The 21,723-nt window shown below is 35.8% G+C and overlaps 1 protein-coding gene across 1 annotated transcript in view; it reads left to right on the top strand.

The window, feature by feature from the left end:
- LOC145286063 (uncharacterized) overlaps nt 1-21,723 on the top strand; it is a 32,796-nt gene extending 11,073 nt beyond the window's left edge. Inside the window, exons 3-8 of the mRNA XM_080134736.1 lie at nt 1,577-1,708; nt 3,260-3,391; nt 10,054-10,185; nt 13,295-13,504; nt 13,641-13,787; nt 21,551-21,723. Of these exons, the coding sequence (XP_079990862.1) occupies nt 1,577-1,708; nt 3,260-3,391; nt 10,054-10,185; nt 13,295-13,504; nt 13,641-13,787; nt 21,551-21,576 (779 nt within the window). The 3' untranslated portion in view covers nt 21,577-21,723. The remainder of the gene's footprint in view (nt 1-1,576; nt 1,709-3,259; nt 3,392-10,053; nt 10,186-13,294; nt 13,505-13,640; nt 13,788-21,550) is intronic.

Raw genomic sequence — 21,723 nt, 5'->3', positions numbered from 1 at the left:
TTCCAACAAATTCTTCGTTTCTGAAATGGAGCAGCGTCATACATTTCATTACATCGAAAATATATTTTAAAATATTTGTACTGATGTTTTGTTTTCTGAATTTCATTCATCCAAAGGAAGTCTCGAAATAAAGACGAGACGTTGATGAACACATAACTTGCTTTGTTCCTTATTTTATTTCTCTATTTTGTTGGAATAATATTTCCATTATTCTCATCCTATATATATATATATATATATATATATATATATATATATATAGAGAGAGAGAGAGAGAGAGAGAGAGAGAGAGAGAGAGAGAGAGATGCTATAATAATTATTATGCTACGCTAAATGCTATAATAATTATTATTTTTAATACCTACAATATTTCATCCGTTTAGGAATCATCAGTGCAGGATGTCACGATTACTGCCGGTTTGGAGATTCAAACCTGGCCACGAAGCCACCTCTGACTATATTAGCAAGAAACAAGCCACGATAAATATAGTTGAAAATAACATTTATATAAAGCATAAATGTCATTCAAGACAGCCAAAAGTAATCTTATGATTTTGACATCATGATCTGCGCACGTGGACTTAAGTGACCGACTTATTTCATTTCAATGTAAAGTGCTCGACAATAAGAACCGAGTTCTGACATGATTATTACTATAATAATTACTTTTAATACCTACAGACACTAGTGTAGCTCTCCTGTGGATAAGGCAAAAAATATATCTTTCTTGTTGATGAAAGTGCTGAAAAGAAAAAGCACTAACCCCACAAAACACCAAAAATGACTTTAAACCAAAATCAATGATGTTGAAAGATCCATCCGCAATCATTTGTGTAAGAATTGATAATTAATTTTTTTTTTTTTGAAAGATTAATGTGTATTTATTATTTATTTGTATGGATATAAATGCAGGGTAAGTACTAAAAAATTTCACTATTATCAAGCATTTGTTGGACAATAATGGTCATCAATTGAACATTTGCGAACATAATTCTTCAATTACATTTATCTTCCATATTCAAAGCTATTCCATTTTATCGTATGTTCATAAATAAAGGTTTTAGAGTCATTTGAAATGTGAGTACATTTTTTTTATATTTTGAGACACTCTGTATATTTATCCGATTATGCAAATGTTAGCAAGTAAAAACTGTTGGGTGAAACTATTTCAAGTGTCTAGAGGAAGAGAGAGGGCAAATATCAAGTTAGATAATCCCTGCTGTCTTAAATGAATTCATAAATCTACTCTATTTCCATAATGAGACTGTTTTCTTTTTTCATTTCTTTCTATACCGATTGATATGCTTTTTCTTTCTTTTAAAGACGTTTTATTTTCTTTTAAAGACGTTTTATTTTCTTTTTTATATGCTTTTCCAGTGTTCACCCTATTATTCATATAAAATAACATTTTAATCATTCACTGATTAAAATGTTATTTTATATGAATAATAGGGTGAACACTGGAAAAGCATATATTTTTTGCATCATTTTTTGGCAGAGTTTGACATTGGCAAAGAATATTTCACCAAGAACTTTTCAGATAATCCTGTTGAAACAAAATTGCATCTCTTTTTAGGCCCCTTTTGTCAACAAGATGGCATCTCCTGCAATAAACTTTATCCCAACTGTGATTCTAAGGCACTTCTTTCATTATGTTTTATGGATGATAAATATTATTGCGTCGAAAAACAACCCAATGATGAAAATTGTAAGTTTTTTTCTGGCTTCCTTATTTTGTCATTTTTATTAATGATCATGTGTTCTTTTTTCTTTTTATCTGGTTAAATGTTGGCCAATCCTCCGCCTACTCCTCCTCCTCTTTTTCATCATCGTCATCCTCCTTCTCATCATCATCATCCTCATCATCATCATCATCATCAACTATTTACACTCCATTTTTATTCTGTCCTAACTTGGCTCTCCAAAAATGGCACCTATCTTGGAGAGCGCTACACAATCCATAACCCTGAATCTCATCCAATTTTTTTCTTTTTTTATGTCCTGATTATAAACTGTCTTGCTTGTTTTCAGCTCTTGAAAATTTGAAAAACAGTGAGCAACACATACCAGCAGATAAATTTGGAAGAGTTCTAACCACCACCACCAACACCAACATCACGACCATGCTTAGCATTTTTTATCATCAATCCCTGTTTAATAAATTTGTACACATATATTTTTGATACTTAGAGGCACTAGTGTTTCATCCATTTAGGAATCATCAGTGCAGGGTGTCACAATTACTGCCGGTTGGGAGATTCAAACCTGGTCATGAAGCCACCTCTGACTATATTAGCAAGAAACAAACCGCTCGGCTAATGTTAACCACGATAAATATAGTTGAAAATAACATTTATATAAAGCATAAATGTCATTCAAGACAGCCAAAAGTAATCTTATGATTTTGACATCATGATCTGCGCACGTGGACTTAAGTGACCGACTTATTTCATTTCAATGTAAAGTGCTCGACAATAAGAACCAAGTTCTGACATGATTATTACTATAATAATTACTTTTAATACCTACAGACACTAGTGTAGCTCTCCTGTGGATAAGGCAAAAAATATATCTTTCTTGTTGATGAAAGTGCTGAAAAGAAAAAGCACTAACCCCACAAAACACCAAAAATGACTTTAAACCAAAATCAATGATGTTGAAAGATCCATCCGCAATCATTTGTGTAAGAATTGATAATTAATTTTTTTTTTTTTTGAAAGATTAATGTGTATTTATTATTTATTTGTATGGATATAAATGCAGGGTAAGTACTAAAAAATTTAACTATTATCAAGCATTTGTTGGACAATAATGGTCATCAATTGAACATTTGCGAACATAATTCTTCAATTACATTTATCTTCCATATTCAAAGCTATTCCATTTTATCGTATGTTCGTAAACAAAGGTTTTATAGTCATTTGAAATGTGAGTACATTTTTTTTATATTTTGAGACACTCTGTATATTTATCCGATTATGCAAATGTTAGCAAGTAAAAACTGTTGGGTGAAACTATTTCAAGTGTCTAGAGGAAGAGAGAGGGCAAATATCAAGTAAGATAATCCCTGCTGTCTTAAATGAATTCATAAATCTACTCTATTTCCATAATGAGACTGTTTTCTTTTTTCATTTCTTTCTATACCGATTGATATGCTTTTTCTTTCTTTTAAAGATGTTTTATTTTCTTTTAACTTCACTGATTAAAATGTTATTTTATAGGAATAATAGGGTGAACACTGAATTGCATCTCTTTTTAGGCCCTTTTTGTCAACAAGATGGCATCTCCTGCAATAAACTTTATCCCAACTGTGATTCTAAGGCACTTCTTTCATTATGTTTTATGGATGATAAATATTATTGCGTCGAAAAACAACCCAATGATGAAAATTGTAAGTTTTTTTTCTGGCTTCCTTATTTTGTCATTTTTATTAATGATCATGTGTTCTTTTTTCTATTTGTCTATTTGTTAAATGTTGGCCAATCCTCCTCCTTATCTTCAGTTTACACATTATCAAAAACCTAACAGCCTGCCATGGTTTTCTCCAGAATGTGCTGCTGCTATTGCGCACAGAAATCACTTTTTCCACTGCTTCCAACGTAATAGATGTATGGAAACTAAAGCCATATCAGGACTGCCAGCAACCATTGTAAGAAAGTAATAAAGAACGCAAGAGAGTTGTATGCTCAGTCCGTCAAGTCCAAAGTAGCTGAGCAGCGGTTTGGTTCCCACCAGTTTTGGCAAATTGCAAACAATCCTGAACAGAAGCGTGTGCTCTATCCCAACTATCATCAATGGACCTGAGTTAATCTTGTCAGCATCAGACAATGCCAAACTCTTTGCCAAGAACTTTGCAACCAATTCTACCCTTTGCGACCAAGACCGCCAACCCCCAATATTTCCTCCTGTATCAGAAAACACACTATGTGATATAGATATATCTGTACATGATGTTGCCAAGCTAATCAAAAACATTGATTCCAATAAAGCAACTGGCCCTGATGGTATTCCAATTATAGTACTCAAAAAACTTCAACCAGAACTAGCACCCATACTTACAAAACTGTTTAAACGTTGTCTTAAGGAGAATTGCTTCCCATTACCCTGGAAAATCTCATCAGTATGCCTTGTATTTAAGAATTCAGGTGATTGTTCATCCCCCTCTCAGTACAGGCCAATAAGTCTCCTGTGCGTCATGAGTAAGTTGCTGGAATCTGTGTTAAATAGAGAAGTAATCAACCATCTCAGCAAAAATAACCTTCTTAGTGACACACAATATGGTTTCCGTTCTTCTAGATCTAAAGCAGATGTGCTTACAGTTATATCTCATAGGATTAGCGAATCTCTCGACAGAGGCAACCTTTCTAGGGCAATTGCTCTTAACATATCATAGGGTGTGGCATAAAGGTTTACTTCACAAGATCTCCAGCTATGGTATAGCTGGAAATATCTTTTTAATTATTAAATCATTTCTCTCTTATAGGTTCATAAGAGTAGTAGTTGATGGGAAAAAATCAGAAGCTCACAGTATAAATGCTGGAGTCCATCAGGGGTCCATCCTGGGCCCAACTCTTTTCCTGATCTACATTAATGATCTTCCAAATCACATCCTTACATCATTCGTAGACATTGTTGCTGACGACACTACCATCTATGGTAGCACATCTAAGACAGTAAACGACCAAGTTCTCTCCGATTCTCTCTCCTCTGATCTTGATCACGTTGTACAATGGGGAAAGGAGTGGCTGGTTACTTTTAATGCATCTAAAACCAAGCTTCTATCTTTACATCATCAACGTTCTGATCCCCATCTGGCATCAATTAAAATGAATGGCTCTTGTCTTGGGGAGGCATCAAGTTTTGACAGGCTTCTTGGCTTGACCTTTACTCCTGATCTTAAATGGAATACGTACATCAAATCTGTTGCCAAGGCCGCTGGAAAAATGGTTGGATCCTTCTATCAATCCAATAGATATCTCACTGCTGATGCAATTCTCTATCTATATAAGAGCCAGATACGTCCAAGGATGGAATACAGTTGCCATATATGGGAAGGAACTGCTAGAAAAGACTTGTCCTGCCTCAATAGGGTTCAAAATAGACTTCGTGGCCTAGTGGGAGATGTCCTTTTCTCTTTGCTGCAACCTCTATCTCACAGAAGAGATGTTGCGAGTTTGTCTTTGCTTTAACGTTATTTTCATGGAAAGTGTTCGACTGAGCTTCAATCTATGGTCCCCCCTTGCCAAACTTTCACAAGAAACACTAGACTAGCTGAAAACACTATCAATAATTTTCCCCACTCTTTATCTGTGCCTAAACCTAAACATAGATTCCATGATCAAAGCTTCTTTCTTAGAACTGCACGCCTGTGGAATTGTCTTCCGTTTTCCTGTTTTCCAGTTGTCTATAATATGGTTGTCTTCAAGTCCAACGTGAACAAGTTTCTGATGAGCCGTTCCACTTAAGTTAACAAATTTACCGAACTTCCATTACTATCGATTACTATATTGTCCTTTTGACTACTCTACACTCTTTAACCCTTATCCTTTTGTGGCCTATCGGCCTTGATAAGTGGTGACGCCTATGTAAAAAAAAAAATCATCATCATCATCATCGTCATCATCTTTAGAACTCCCTCCACTCCTCCTTCTTATCATCATCATCATCATCTATTTACACTCCATTTTTATTTTGTCCTCACTTTGCTCTCCAAAAATGGCACCTATCTTGGAGAACGCTACACAATCCATAACCCTGAATCTCATCCAATTTTGCTCTTTTTTATGACTTTATTATAAACTGTCTTGCTTGTTTTCAGCTCTTGAAACAATTTGAAAAACAGTGAGCAACACATACCAGCAGATAAATTTGGAAGGGTTCTAACCCCCATCACCAACACCAACACCACAACCACGCTTAGCATTTTTTTTTATCTATATCTGTTCATTGAATTTGTACACATATATTTTTTTTAAATAAAAAAAAACAATAAACCATTGAGGATAAAGTTAAGCAGGTTTTACTCATGGAGTGAATGTGTTATTTTGGTAGAGACTAGACAAAAAAAAAAAAAAAAAAAAGAAAGCAGCCATCACGATCCATCCAATTTTGGCCTTGTGCCATATTTTATTCAATATTTTTGTAAAATTTTAAAGATAAATGAAATCTTGTAAAGAGAAAGTTTGAAATGCTTTAGAAAATTAGTTTACACAGATATTCATCTTGAAATGATAAATATTGTGTCATTAGTTTTTGTTTTGGTTGAAAACGAATCTCATTTAACAAAAAAAATCATTATTTACATACATTTTATTTTTATTAGGTTGGCAAATATTCTTTCACCATATTTTTTAATCAAAAGACTTAATAAAAAAATAATGTATGTGTTTTTTTCATTTTTTTCAATGTTCAACAAGATTTTCAATATTTTGTTCGATAGGAGAAAAAAAAAGAAGGAAATATAAAAAATATTCGTTTTTCTTAACAACATTTTAAAATTAACTTATTTCTAGTTTAATGATATAAAATTAAATTGCATCAACTAAAAAAAATCATGCAATTAATTTAAAAATAGAATTCTCAATTTTATATTGTGAACTTTTTCGTAAAATTTTAACAATAAATAAAAATCATCATCAGTTTAACATCTGTTTTATGTGCTAGCACAGGTTGGATGATTTTTAGAAATTTACTTCCAAATTAACCTATCTCTGGTCAGGTCTTTATTTATCCCTCTTTAACTCAAATCCATTCTTATCACTTCTTCTCAGGGCCTCTCCTGTAAACTATCCTAGTCCTCTAGAGACGATGGTGACCCCTCTTCAAACGATGGTGACCCCGTTATTTTAAAATGAGATGGATGCGTATGAGTGAAACACTCATACACACACACTCTCTCTCTTTACAACAATAGACTTTCCCTCTCACCAGCCAACAACGAGAGACGCACACGAAACTATACATTTTCCTTCTCACCTGTTAACAGCGAGAGACGCACGCCAAACTAAACACGTGTTGTACCCTTTTCTTTCATTTGTTTCTTCACAAAATAAATCCTAGTTTGTTTAATTCAATTTAACACGTAGTTCGTCTCTTTCTCAATTCAATTCATTATTCCTAATTTGCACCACCTCAACAAAATGGTGATACACGAACGCGTGAGGAACCCACATTTCCTTCTATAACCACAAATCCGCAACAAACTGGCAACCGACCGATGTGAAACGAACAAGCATGGTGACTCTACCTTTTTGAAATTAATTGTTTTGAGCGAGACGCGCGTTTTATTTGATAAAGAAAAAAACGAACTTTTCAACAAAAAAAAACAAGTGAACTACTACCGACAGGAATAACTGCTACAAACAACAATGACGAAACCCCTTGTCAGACTCAGCAGAAAAATAAACATGCTGTCGACTTCATACTGAATTTAAAGAAAAATTCGAGCTCGACAAACATTTTTCACGGTTTCCTGACATTACCCTGCAACAAAGCAAGGAGCAAAATCACATAGGCCTATGCACATTCTCTGCCGCACAGCAGATGCAACAACAAAGAAACAATTACAGGACATCCCTATCAACACATAGGAAGAAGTTGAATCAACAGTACGAGTTGAGATGCACCACACACGCTGATAAACTCACAACTTGGAAGTTTCGTTGACAGCAGGCAATCACACTCATTGTTCAACAAGAACGAATGCGCAACTAACGCCCATCCAAACAATGCACACACTACCGCAGACTCACTTGCGAAGATACCATCAACTGGACACACCACGTCAACACAACAAAATTTTCCTTCCAAACGAACAATTCACTTCACTACCCAAGCAACTCGTTGCACATGTCAGCACACAAAAAGACAACCAAACAAATATCACCCTAAAAAAAGAGTAAACGCCTTTTCCACGCGTAAGTAAATACTTTTTTTTACGAACACACTCCGTTTTTGACGTTTTTTTTCACACAACCACACCAACAGCAAAAAAAAAAAAAAAAAAACAGGATGTAAAGTCAATTGCCGAAAACATTACTTACAAAAAAAAAAATATACACTGTATATTTTTTCCCCTGGGAAGGGGAGTATTGCACGAGCCTTTCTAGTCTCACACAAAAACACGCATTCACATCTCAAGCTATATTACTTGTCATATACATACGCGCACACAAACATCTGCGCCACGTCAACACACGTACATATATTCACGTTCACGTACATACACTCACATTCACGTGTATACACACACACGCTAACGTACACACACTCACATACGCGCACACATACGCACACATGGACAACGTCACTTCCCCTTTCAAAGGAAATCCACACATGCGCAAAAGACCACCGGAAACACCTATAAAAGCAAGAGCAATAAGCAGCTTCTTTCTATTCCAACTCGCCTTGCGAGGTGAGTGGTCTACAGACCAGCCACCGTTTCGGCAGGCGTGCCTCATGCCACTTGCTACTATTATGGACAAAAAGCTAACAGACCGTACGTACACTTTATACGCTTTCTTTCTCCATGAACTGGATTGACATTCTCACTCTTTCTCTCTCAATATATACAACTTGTCCCTGAGAATACCTTTGTGTAGCTGACTGCTAACATGGTGCGCAGTTTAACTGATGTCAACCCTCTATCCTTTTCTTTGTCTACACGCTGGACTATCATTCCCATTTTATACTACATTACTCATTTCTCTTCCCACGCGCGAACAAACGATAGTGACCCGAACGTGAGATGAACACACATTTCCTTTTCTTTCTACACCACCAGTCCCACAACAAACGATGGTTACGCCCGAATGCGGACATGAACAAGTGTTATATCTAAAACATTCATTCTTTCAACAGTAAATAAATGACACGTTTATCTTATCCAGCAATTGAGTTTTTGTTTCCTTCATTCCATTCGTTTCATTATTTTGTTTTGTAACGGGATTAGGATTTATATATCCTAGACCTCTACAAAACTGAACCTGCATCCTAAAAATCAAAACAAAAACATTGGAATTTCAACAATTAATGTTGAGCAAAATCACATTTTACAGATAACAGAAAAAACAATTCCAGGTAACATTGCATACCTCCCCCCCCCTCGTCTGTATTTCTACCTTACATTTTGACTCTTGTTATATTTGGAAGAACAAAAGATTTCATCTTTTTTTTATTAAATGGCATTAGGGCTTAGTTTTAACTGATGGAGTAAGTTCAGGAGGAGAACTTCTGCCATTGCAGTGTGATAATATATGAGAGTGGAACCTAGCCAGTGAGGGTTGAGGATATGCGTTGCATGAATAAAAATGATATGAGAATTATACGATAAGTATGTATTGTGAGTTTTAGAGACAGCTTTAGAACTGATGCTCTCAGAGGAAGATTAAATCTGGTCAATATAGGGAGATGTTTGCATAAAAGGTGACATCCATGATATGGCTATGTTATAGAATGGATGAAAGTTCTTGGGTTACTAAATGTATGTTTTTTTGTTTATTTTATAGTAAGTGTTTGTTTTTTTAATAGTAAATGTTTACAAAAAAAATGACACTGAACAGTAAATATATCAACAAATTATTTAATTCCTTTAAATTTCAACAGTCAGTCTGAAAAAAAAAAAATCTTGTTTAATTTTTACAAAGATTTTTAGCTGAAAAAAGGAAACATGCTAGTCAAAATTAAAATTGATTTCTTCTTGTTGTCCTTGACATGAGAATCCTAGGTTGCATGGATGATGTGCCTAAATATCACACAAATATAGAATCAGCAGGAGCAGTTGTTGTGCCTTATTTTATATTGTACATTTGTCGTGCCTTAATTTAGCATACATAATTATTAAAACCCTTGAAATTGAAAATAAATTACTTTTATTTGTTTTTGTATTTGATTGGTGTATTATGTTGAGAGTATTTTTGTTTCAATCATGCCGTGTTATTTATGTTGATGAAATAATAGTAAAAAAAAAAACAAAAAAAAAAACAAGGAGATAATAGTAATACTGAAATAATCAATAAAATTAATGTAAAAAAAAAACTAACCAATGTCTTTCAGGTCCATTGTGTCAGCAAAATGGCTTTCTGTGTCAGAACATTTACCCAAATTGTGATTTGAATGCTCTACTCTCCTTGTGCTTCAAAGACAACAAATATTATTGTGTGGAAAAAAAAACTCATGATAATAACTGTAAGTATTTAAGAAACTTTTTTATTTCACATCTGTCAAGAATGATATGCACTTTTTAAAAATTTTCTTTTGTTTGTCATATTGCTTGATCAATTGTCACCAAATTGGTCAATAGATCAACTTAGATATTCCAAGTTTAACTTAGATATTCCAAAATTAAATCAGTTCCAAATCAAAGATTAAGGGTATGGAATTGATGATAACTTTGATTCTGTTCATTACAGATTCACTATTTGACCCATATTGTAGTAACTGAAGGCTTAATCTTATATGACATCGACTTTAAGATGTGACCATGAACAGATCGATTACAGTTGAAATTTTGACAGAATTTCAACTTCTCATTTTTCCAGAATATATGAATATGATGCTCTTTGATAGCTACCAAGCAAAGTTCCAGCCTAATATGATAATCAGTTTTTAAGTCATCAACGTTTCATTTGCATAATTTCAAGAATACTTCATACAATATGTAAGGCCCAGATAAAACAATTGCACCAACACTGGATCTGGTGCCTACAGAAACATTTATAGTCAGTATTTTTTATCTATTTTATAAAGTAGGCGACTTGTATAAATTGAACCAATCAAGAACATTACCAATACTCATTAGTCAATTCATTTTCCAATTTTCATCAAAATGACATGGCTTGCTGCACTTTCTGGCCAAAACAAAAAATGGTAGAGACATGTACCACTGGAATTTGTATTTCTCATTGCACTCCTCAGACAATGTGGTACATTCCTTATTCTTGAGTTCAGATAGACAAGGCATGAAATCACTGGATGTAAGGAGCTAAAACAAAAATTGTATTTCAACTAGCAAATAATGTGAGAGATGGATAGATTCCAAAAAAAAACAGCAATTCTTCCCCTTTTTAATAGAAACGCTGCTCATAGAATGTGAGAACAAAAGGACAAAATAAAGAAAATCAAGAATTACAAGGCGGCCAAATCTTAACCCAATGTCCACTTCATACTCTGGGAAATAGCAAGGATGCCATTTACTAACGAATATCACAATGAAACAATTGTATGCCTTGTATGATGTTAGTGTTTTATTGCATATAACTCATAATCCATATGGGATTCCATTCTTGATAAAGAAAAAGAATTAAAAAAAATTACATGGAAAATATATCCAGTGAACCAAGTGAAAGAGAGATTCAAACAATTGCACTTAAAGGGTTTGTTAGAATCTTATAAAGATCTCTTGGTTGGAATATCTGAGTTAACGAGTGAATGTTTGGCATTCGGTAGAATGCTCCATCGCCAGCTTGAACAACATCCATGGGCTTGAAGAATTCTTCAGGGAAATTTGTCATGATGAGGTGTAGAAGTGAAAACTGGTCAGGGAGAGTTAAGGAAATCCATTGCAAAGAGAAAAATGATATGAGAATGACAGAATGGATGTGTAATGCAAGAGTCTTAAAGACAGACTCAGATCTATTGAACTCAGAGCAACATTAAGTCTGGACAGTATAGGGAGATGTCTCCTTCCGTGGTATGGCCATGTTAGAGAATGAATGAAAGTTCTTAGGTTAGTAGATGTAAAACAGTTGAGGTAGCAGGGCCAGTTCACAGGAGAGGCATTCGAAAACCCAACTGAGATGGGCAAGTCACGTCTCCTGCATGCCAGATGAAAGAATCCCAAAACAACTCCTGTATGGCGAGCTGTGCCAAGGCAAGCGTTCAGTCGGAGCACCAAGAAAACACTTTATGGACAACCTCAAAGTCTCCCTCAAAGACTTCAACATCAGTACCGAGTTCTGGGAATCGCTTGCATCAGACAGACCTCACTGGCATCACCTCATCAACGAGCTGAAACAGCTAAGGAGAGAAGAACTCTCAAAGCAGAACAGAAGTGTGCAACCCGCAAAGCCAGAGCAACAAGCTCTGTCCCCACAACACCTGCTCACCACTGTCCAACCTGTAGGAGAGTCTTCCATGCCCGGATCGGCCTTATAAGTCGTCTACGGAAGCACAAAAACAATACTTCTACTCACTGATGTCATGGTCATCTTCGACTTCGAAAGACGAATACGTGTGATATAGATTTTTTTTATTTTGTTATTTTTTCGTTGAGTGGGGGAATTCTGGACTAGTATCTAATTTTTAAAGCCATCCAACACATGCCAGCATGTAAAAATGGACACAAATCAAATTTTATGTGATGATGATGACGATGTGAGTGACATTGGAGTTTTTGTTGTTGCCGTTTTCTTTTTGTTTTGTTTTTTTTGATTGGAAGGAACATATTTTTGCTTTCGTTTAGGAGCACAAATGAATGGCTTCTAACTTTAATTCAAGTCATTAATTATCCTTTTTTTAGCGATTTTATCCAAGATCCAAAATTCAATTCTTATTTCTAAGAGTCATGATAGTAAACACAAGTCAGAGATTTAAAAAAATATTCATTTTGCTGTGGTCATAAATCAAATAAAACATTGTTTCTTTAGTGTGAGATTCGACAAAGCACAAGTGTGCATGTGTAGAAATTAAAAAAAAAATCTAATGTGAAAAGTGGATGTTTCAATAAAAAGGTTTAAATATATTTTTGAATTATTCAAACTACTCTTCTCATCTTGAATGTTATTTTTACAACATTTCAATCGATTCTAACCTCCAACCTTCTGCAGGTGTCTGAGAATTTTACCTAGTAATTTATCCGTTATCCACTAAAATTAAAGTATAATTCAGTTGCAAGTGACATTCTTCTAGGGGTTTAAAGTCAATTCTGAGTGCAGATGATGCTAAGAATATAATTGTAAATTACTTAAAACTTCTATCCTGGCATGATTGACGAAATGAGAACATGTAGATTAAATAAGGGGATCCGTTAGAAATTCAGATTCCCAAGTTTGACAAGTGACACCTGAAAAAGGGTGGAGGTTACATCGGCCAAAACGTTGTGAGAATAACACTTAAGATGAGTGTGAATAATCCAAGTAGTACAAATATCTCAAAAATTTATAAACAAAACCTTATCATACAATAAGAACCTCCTTGTTTTGGGTTCGATTTGGTATTTGGTTGTGACTTTTATTTTAAATTTTTCTCATGAATGTGAATCTTTGGGACAAAATCCTTATATTATTTTATTATTTAGGTCAACGTTGTAAAGAACCCGGTTACCAATGTATCCATTCCTATCCAAACTGCAGTTCAGAATTAACAACAGAAATCTGTGTTTCCAACGGCCATTTTGTGTGCATCGAGCGGTTACTCGATCAGCTCTCTTCAACTACAAACCCCACAACAACAAAAACAACAACACAAGCTCACATTATGACATCCCCAACAATAAATAGCACAGAAGGTAGAATGACAAACTCAAATTTTGAATATTTTCCTTGAATTGAAACTCCTTTTGCATTATTATTGAAAATTATTTATTTTGTAAAATGCAATTTTGTATATAAAAATGAAGTGCTTCTATTTTCTTTTAAAAACAGAATGTCGTTTCTCTAAGATTGGCCTTCAACCCCCAGTATCGGTAACAGTTTGTCAACCAGACTGTCTCCCTGCTAATAAATACATAGACCTGTCAAAAATTGGAATTTGCTCTCAAGGTGTATGCTGTCTGAATAAATTAGAAACTGGTAAGTCATCTCAAATTATGTCTAGCACATTAAAGTGTAAACGATTTGCATAGACAGTGCCAAATGAGTAAAGATCTCTCCTCAAACAATAAGAAAAGAAAAAAAAATCCAACATCATCTCAAAAAATGTATTTATATGTCTTTCACACGACATCCCATGAAGATTGTATTTTCAATCATAATAATCTGTAGACGATGGTCAAGGCTCCACCTTTGGTTTTTCTTTTTTTATAAGTTTAACTTGACACAAGACGGTTACAATCCTGGACATTTCTCTTGATTGGAGTCTCTGAAATAGTGCATGAAGGATTGGCATCTGGTAGGATGCCGCATCCCCAGAAAAAAAAAAAAAGAAAGAAGATACGTTGTAATGAGATACTTTCTTCATTATTGTAATGCATTCATACTTACTGACTTCAGCTGACTGAATAGTATTCATCAACTGATCCACAAAAACTCATCATTTTAACAGCATTCATCTGGGTTGAGTCGGCTTCAAATAAGTTTATTACATCCTGTGTTGAGGGGCAATGTTTCTCTTCACTGTTTTAATCAATATCTTCAGTTTTTGCTGACTTTTTCTTTTTTTTTTTTTTTTTTAAATAAAGTCAGATAAGGTACAAATGGTTTGAAAATCTTTTCTTCTACCAAATGCTCAACTGGATTGGATTTGTGGTAGAGGTATGAAGTCCCCCCACCCCCGGTATTCAGTTTAACATCCATTTTACATGCTAGCATGCATTGTAAAGCTTTTAGAAATTGACTTCTAAACTAACCTATCTCTGGCCAGGTCTTTATTTATTTTTCCCTCAAATCCATCCTTATCGCCTCAACTGTTCTACATCTACTAATTCAAACACTCATCCATTTTGTCAATGTAACCAACCCAACAGAATCTGTTTTGCATTTGTATTCAAAATCCAGATTTCATTTTCTAAAGCAAGGGTCTTCAAAGACCCATAGGCCAGATCCGACCCGCCAAGTTCTTTAATCTGCAGAGGTCATAAAAAATTCTTCAGAAAAATTTTTTTTTTAAATGGAAAGTGTGAAAATATTGTAGTGGTTATACTTTTTATTCAGGAAAAAAAAAAAAAAATTAAGAAACAACGTTTTGAAGCACCAGTTTCACTCAAAAGCAAAACTAAGCAGCAAAACAGCATCAAACATATCCTCTTGTATGGGTATGGTATGTCTTATTATTAACTCTATGGTGCCAACACTTGTATGGGTATGGTATGTCTTATTATTAACTCTATGGTGCCAACACTTGTATGGGTATGGTATGTCTTATTATTAACTCTATGGTGCCAACACTTGTATGGGTATGGTATGTCTTATTATTAACTCTATGGTGCCAACACTTGTATGGGTATGGTATGTCTTATTATTAACTCTATGGTGCCAACACTTGTATGGGTATGGTATGTCTTATTATTAACTCTATGGTGCCAACACTTGTATGGGTATGGTATGTCTTATTATTAACTCTATGGTGCCAACACTTGTATGGGTATGGTATGTCTTATTATTAACTCTATGGTGCCAACACTTGTATGGGTATGGTATGTCTTATTATTAACTCTATGGTGCCAACACTTTTTTTATTTTTTTTTTTACACAATGATCACCACTTATCAAGGCCCGGAAGCCACTCAGGGATAAGGGTTATTGCAAGTACATTACGTTAGTGTGGAGATTTGATGAAGTGTTTACTTAAGGGGGCGGTTCATTAGGAATTTGTTAACGTTGGACTTGAAGACATCTAAGTTGTAGTCCGGTGGGAAGCAGGCAGACGGAACAGAGTTCCACAGGCATGCAGTTCTAAGAAAGAAGCTTTGTTCATGGAATCCGCGTTTTGATTTAGGCACAGATATAGAATGGGGGAAATTTTTCACAGTGGATTCAGCTAGACGGGTGTTTTTCGTGAAAGATTGGCGAGGGGGGACCAGAGATTGGAGTTCACACGAGCACCTGCCATGGAAATAACGATAAAACAAGGATAGGTTCGCAACGTCTCTTCTGTGGGAGAGAGGTTGCAGGGAAGAGAAAAGGGCATCCCCCACTAAGCCACGAAGTCTATTTTGTACTCTGTCAAGGCAGGATAGGCTGTTTTTAGCAGCTCCTGCCCAGATATGGCAACAGCATTCCATCCTTGAACGTACTTGGCTTTTATATAGATAGAGAATTGCATTAGTAGTGAGATATCTTCTGGAGCGGTAGAAGGATCCCACCATCTTTCCAGCGACCTTGGCAACAGACTTGATGTACGTGTTCCATTTCAGATCAGGAGTAAAGGTCAAACCCAGAAGCTTGTCAAAACACGGGGCCTCACCCAAACGAGAGCCATCCATCACAATTGATGCCAGATGGGAATCAGAGCGTTGATGATGTAAGGATAGGAGTTTGGTTTTGGATGCATTAAAGGTAACCAGCCATGTCTTCCCCCACTGAACCACGCGCTCGAGATCAGAGGAAAGAGAATCAGAGAGAACTTTGTCATTTACAGCCTTTGATGTGTTGCCGTAGATGGTCGTGTCATCAGCATAGATGTCAACGAATGATTTAAGTATGCGTTTAGGGAGGTCATTGATGTAGATCAGGAAGAGAGTTGGGCCCAGGATTGACCCCTGAGGGACTCCAGCATTTATATTGCAGGCCTCTGATTTTTGTCCATCTACCACTACTCTTATGAGCCTATCGGAGAGAAATGATTTAATGATTGAGAAAACATTTCCAGTTATACCGTAGCTGGAAATCTTGTGAAGTAGACCCTTATGCCATACCTTGTCGAAGGCCTTTGATATGTCAAGAGCAATTGCCCTAGAAAGGAAGCCTTTGTCAAGAGATTCACTAATCCTGTGGGATATAACCGTCAGCACATCTGCGGTAGATCTTGCAGAGCGGAAACCATATTGTGTGTCACTAAGAAGGTTATTCCTGCTGAGGTGGTTGACTATTTCTCTATTTAATATGGATTCCAGTAACTTACTCATAACACACAGGAGACTTATTGGTCTGTACTGAGAGGGAGATGACTTATCACCTGAGTTCTTAAATACAGGGCAAACTGATGAGGTCTTCCAGGGAGTCGGAAAGCACTTCTCCTTAAGGCAGCGCTTAAATAGTTTCGTAAGTATGGGAGCAAGTTCTGGTTGAAGCTTTTTTAACACTATAATTGGGATGCCATCAGGGCCAGTTGCTTTACTGGAATCTAGGTTCTTGATTAGCTTGGCGACCTCATGCACGGATATTTGTATGTTACCTGGCTTGTTCTGTGTTATAAGAGGAAATATGGGGAGTTGATGGCCTTCGTCGCATAGGGTAGAATTAACTGCAAAGTTCTTTGCAAATAGTTTGGCCTTGTCTGACGCTGACAAGATGACCTCTGGTCCATTGATAATGGTTGGGATAGAACGCACACTTCTGTTCAGGATCCTATTTGTTATTTGCCAAAACTTATTTTCATTTGTCTTCTGTACCTCCTTACCACATCCGAGACAAGTTTCCCTTTTATAAAACACTAGCCTGGGTGTTGAGCAGAAAAAAAAAAAAAAAAAAAAGTGGTAGTAGGCAGGTAGGCTCGAATCCGTACTGCGAAGGAGGAAAAGAACATGAAAAAAAAAAACAAAGACAAAAAAAAACGTAACGTCTTTGCCGTTGTGTCCATCGATAAACCGGAAGTGACATAGATATAAATTAAGGCTAGTCAATCGAAAAGAGGGGATGACTTTCGAAAATATCGACAAAAAAAGTGACCCCTCCCTGTGCTCAGTTGAGGGTGAAGAAATTAATGTTTTTAGCCAATTTTTGTATATTTGTCGTCCGAAGGTTCGAGCTTCAGAACGATACCGATCTCATGAAAATATGTCGCCTTTGTCGAAAGTTTTTGCAAGACATACAAACACATACAGACAGGTGAGATTTATATTATAGACTAGCGGGATACCCAGCGTTACCCGGGTGTTTGGAGGTGTGTGTGCTGTTAAATAAAAAAGAAACCGGGGGGGGGGGGAAGTTGGTAGGATCGAACCTGAAGCCCTGAGGCAAAATTTGAAAATAAAATCGGCCAGCCAGAATGAATTACTGAAAGATGTTTGAATTCATTTAAGTAAGAATCAAATTGACAGGTGTGCGCACGGAAGTAATCGAGCGTTACGACATTCAGCAAATGAGGTCAATGACCAGGTTTGTTATAAGCGAAGTAAAAAAAGAAAACAACGTTAAAACTTAAGGGGGGGGGTATTCAAAACATCGAGAAAAAAAAAAACCTAACGTAAGGCAAACGAACGATGTTAAATGCAAAAATCGAAAAAACAAAAAAAAAAACCCAGAAAAACGAACACGTGAAAAATGGCTTAAATAAGCCTGTTTCGATATTAAAATCTAAAAAATCGGTGGGTAGCCGGGTGTTTTTGGGTGTGTGGTCGGGGGTGGATAAGTGAAGTAAAAAAACAGAAAAACGAACGTTACGTGAAAAATGGATTAAATAACACTGGTTCAATATTTAAATCGAATAAAAAACACAAAGAAGATATCTCACACCACGATTCTTCTTTTTTTTTTTTTTTTTTACAAGGTGGTCACCACTTATCAAGGCCCGGAAGCCACTCAGGGATAAGGGTTATTGTAAGTACAGTACGTTAGTGTGGATATTTAGAGTGTCTACTTAAGGGGGCGGTTCATCAGGAATTTGTTTACGTTGAACTTGAAGATATCCAAGTTGAAGTCAGGTCGGAAACAGGTATGGTAGCAGTATTCCATCCTTGAACGTACTTGGCTTTTATATAGATAGAGAATTGCATCAGTAGTGAGATATCTTCTGGAGCAGTAGAAGGATCCCACCATCTTTCCAGTGACCTTGGCAACAGACTTGATGTACGTGTTCCATTTCAGATCAGGAGTGAAGGCCAAGCCCAGAAGCTTGTCAAAACATGGGGCTTCTCCTAGACGAGAGCCATCCATTTCAATTGATGCCAGATGGGGATCAGAGCGTTGATGATGTAAAGATAGAAGTTTGGTTTTAAATGCATTAAAGGTAACCAGCCATGTCTTCCCCCACTGAACCACTCATTAGAGATCAGAGGAGAGAGAATCAGAGAGAGCTTTGTCATTTACAGCCTTTGATGTGTTGCTGTAGATGGTCGTGTCATCAGCATAGATGTCAACGAATGATTTAAGTATATGTTTAGGGAGATCACTGATGTAGATCAGGAAGAGAGTTGGGCCTAGAATGGACCCTTGAGGGACTCCAGCATTAATACTGCAGGCCTCTGATTTTTTTCCATCAACCACTACTCTTATGAGCCTATCAGAGAGAAATGATTTAATGATAGAGAGAATATTTCCAGTTATACCATAGCTGGAGATCTTGTGAAGTGGGCCTTTATGTCATACCTTGTCGAAGGTAAAAGTTGGTAGGATCGAACCCGAAGCCCTGAGGCAAAGTTGGAAAATAAAATGTGAAAAAAAACATGTACCGTTCGGCCAGCCAGAATGAGTTACTGAAAGATGTTTGAATTTATTTAAGTAAGAACTAAATTGACAGGTGCCCGCACGGAAGTCGTAGAGCGTTACGACAACAACGACGTAAGCAATAGCTATTCAGCAAATGAGGTCAATAACCAGGTTTGTTTGTTATAAGCGAAGTAAAAAAAGAAAACACAAAAACGTACGTTAAAACTTAAGCTGGGGTGGGGTGGGGGTAGGTGGTAATCAAAACATCGAAAAAAAACACAAAAAAACTAGCGTAAGGCAAACAAACGATGTTAAATGTAAAAATCGAAAAAACAAAAAAGAAAACAGAAAAACGAACGTTAAAACCAAAAAAAAAAAAAAAAACATGTGAAAAATGGCTTAAACAAGCCTGTTTCGATATTAAAATTTAAAAAAAAAAAAAATCGGTGGGTACGAAGTAAAAAAAAAACAAAACAGAAAGACGAATATTACGTGAAAAATGGCTTAAATAACATTGGTTCAATATTTAAATTTAAAAAATCAAAAAAAAAAAAAGAAGACATCTCACACCACGATTCGAACCCAAAACGTCTAGATAACGAACCAACGCGCTAACCAACCGAGCTAACACGACACATGAAATTTAGTCAGTTCTTCAACTATTTAAAGTAAATCAGGTCATGACGTCATCTGATGCATGCGTAGAACCGGTCGTCGTCACGAGGGGACGGTTTTTGTTGACACCCCCCCCCCTGTCAAAAATTGTTGATTTCGGGGTGAAAAAATGAACGTTTTTGGCCAATTTTTCGATATTTTTCATGCGAAGGATGGGGCTTTGTGAATTTTTGTCATGTCTGTCGAAAGTTTTTAGCAGACACACAAGCACACATACAAACATTTTCGCTTTTATATATATAGATGGTAAGAGTTCACTCATTAAATTTGATAAACCACTGCAATAATACAGCTGTAATGAAGACCCTCTCTCGCCCCCTCCCATACGATTATGCATCGAAATGCATCGATTTCATGCTTTTGAATCCAATACAAAGGAATAATGATAGAGTTGAAAGAATTTTTTAATGTTAATTTTTTTCACAGAAAATTCTGCACCTGTCAACCATGTTTTATATCTATTCATCAACTATTTCTTGGTAAATTTATTTTTATAAATTTGGGCCTACATAGCCCTAAAAATGTTAGCAATATACCCCCCCCTCCCCCACATTTGAAAACTTTAGAGACCCCTGTTCTAAAATAACCAAATCTAAGTCTTAAAGATAGACTTGCATGCATTCATCGTATCATATCTCCCATGCAAGTTTCACTTCCATACATCATCACACGTGCTTGATATTCTTCCCTGGGTCAACAGAGATAACACTCTGCTGGTTAATAATGGCAGAAATTCTTTGGACTTACTTCATCCACTCACTCCTAACTCTTGCAATCATGCTAGCATCTGCTCTTCCCTCGACTCCAATAGCATCAGCAAATTAAAATTTCTGAACCACTTCAATAGATTTGCCACATTTCTTGCAAACTAATTATCATCTCTCAACCTGCCACACTTTGTTTTCTTGTTACACGTTCGGCAGGAATATTTTGTTGCAACCAACTCTTTTTCCACAAACTGAGCAGAGGAACATTAAGATTTTTTAAGGTTTTCTAAAACTACATTCACTAATTATCGCTTTGGTCTTAGTTAAAAATTCACCCCAAGTTCTAAACTTGTGACAGTGAGACTTATAAATCAATGACCATCGTCCACCTCATTCAATTTGTGATGGACACATTTGAATGGGACAAGAGTCCAAATAATCCAAACATTCTGTTCTTTTATCATTGTAATAGGATGAAATCAAGTTACACAAAAAATATAAAATCTTTATTTCAAGTAAAATATTTTACCGGTATTAAATGTTCCTCTTTTATTTCATTCAGGTAAGAAAAGAATTAGAATTCAATTTTAAAATGAAATATGAAAATTATATGATGGATTGACTTAGATGTGATGACCTCAGAAGAAGCTGAAATCTAGACAGTATAGGGAGAGGTGTGCAGAATCAGAATGTATGGCCATGTTGAGAGTGGGTGCGAGTGCTTGGGTTAGTAGATGTAGAACAGTTAATGTAGCAAGACCAGTTGGTAAGGCTAGCCAAGGAAAATATGAGAAGAAATGATACTTGATTCGAGAAAGAGGGATAAATAAAAACCTGGCCAGATTCAATTCCTAAAACTAAAACATATGTTAAACTGAATATGATGATTTGCTAATGTTTTTACTAACGTTTGTTTTTATTTTGTAGAGAAATGTAGAAACATGCGAGTGTGAACAAGAAGAGCATTCTTTATTTGCCGTCGAATGAAAACAGCATCAGTTTTGGTCAACTGAGCAAGCGGGTCTCTTCAACAAATATGGAAAATTTGAGTTTCTTTCGGAATTACCCCCATATATATATATATATATATATATATATAT

The sequence above is a fragment of the Euprymna scolopes genome, chromosome 10 (genome assembly GCF_053919585.1).
Source record: "Euprymna scolopes isolate OS-2025 chromosome 10, ASM5391958v1, whole genome shotgun sequence".
NCBI classification, from domain to species: domain Eukaryota; kingdom Metazoa; phylum Mollusca; class Cephalopoda; order Sepiida; family Sepiolidae; genus Euprymna; species Euprymna scolopes.
Note: the sequence above shows the minus strand (reverse complement) of the source record. Positions and strands in the feature narration are given on the sequence as shown.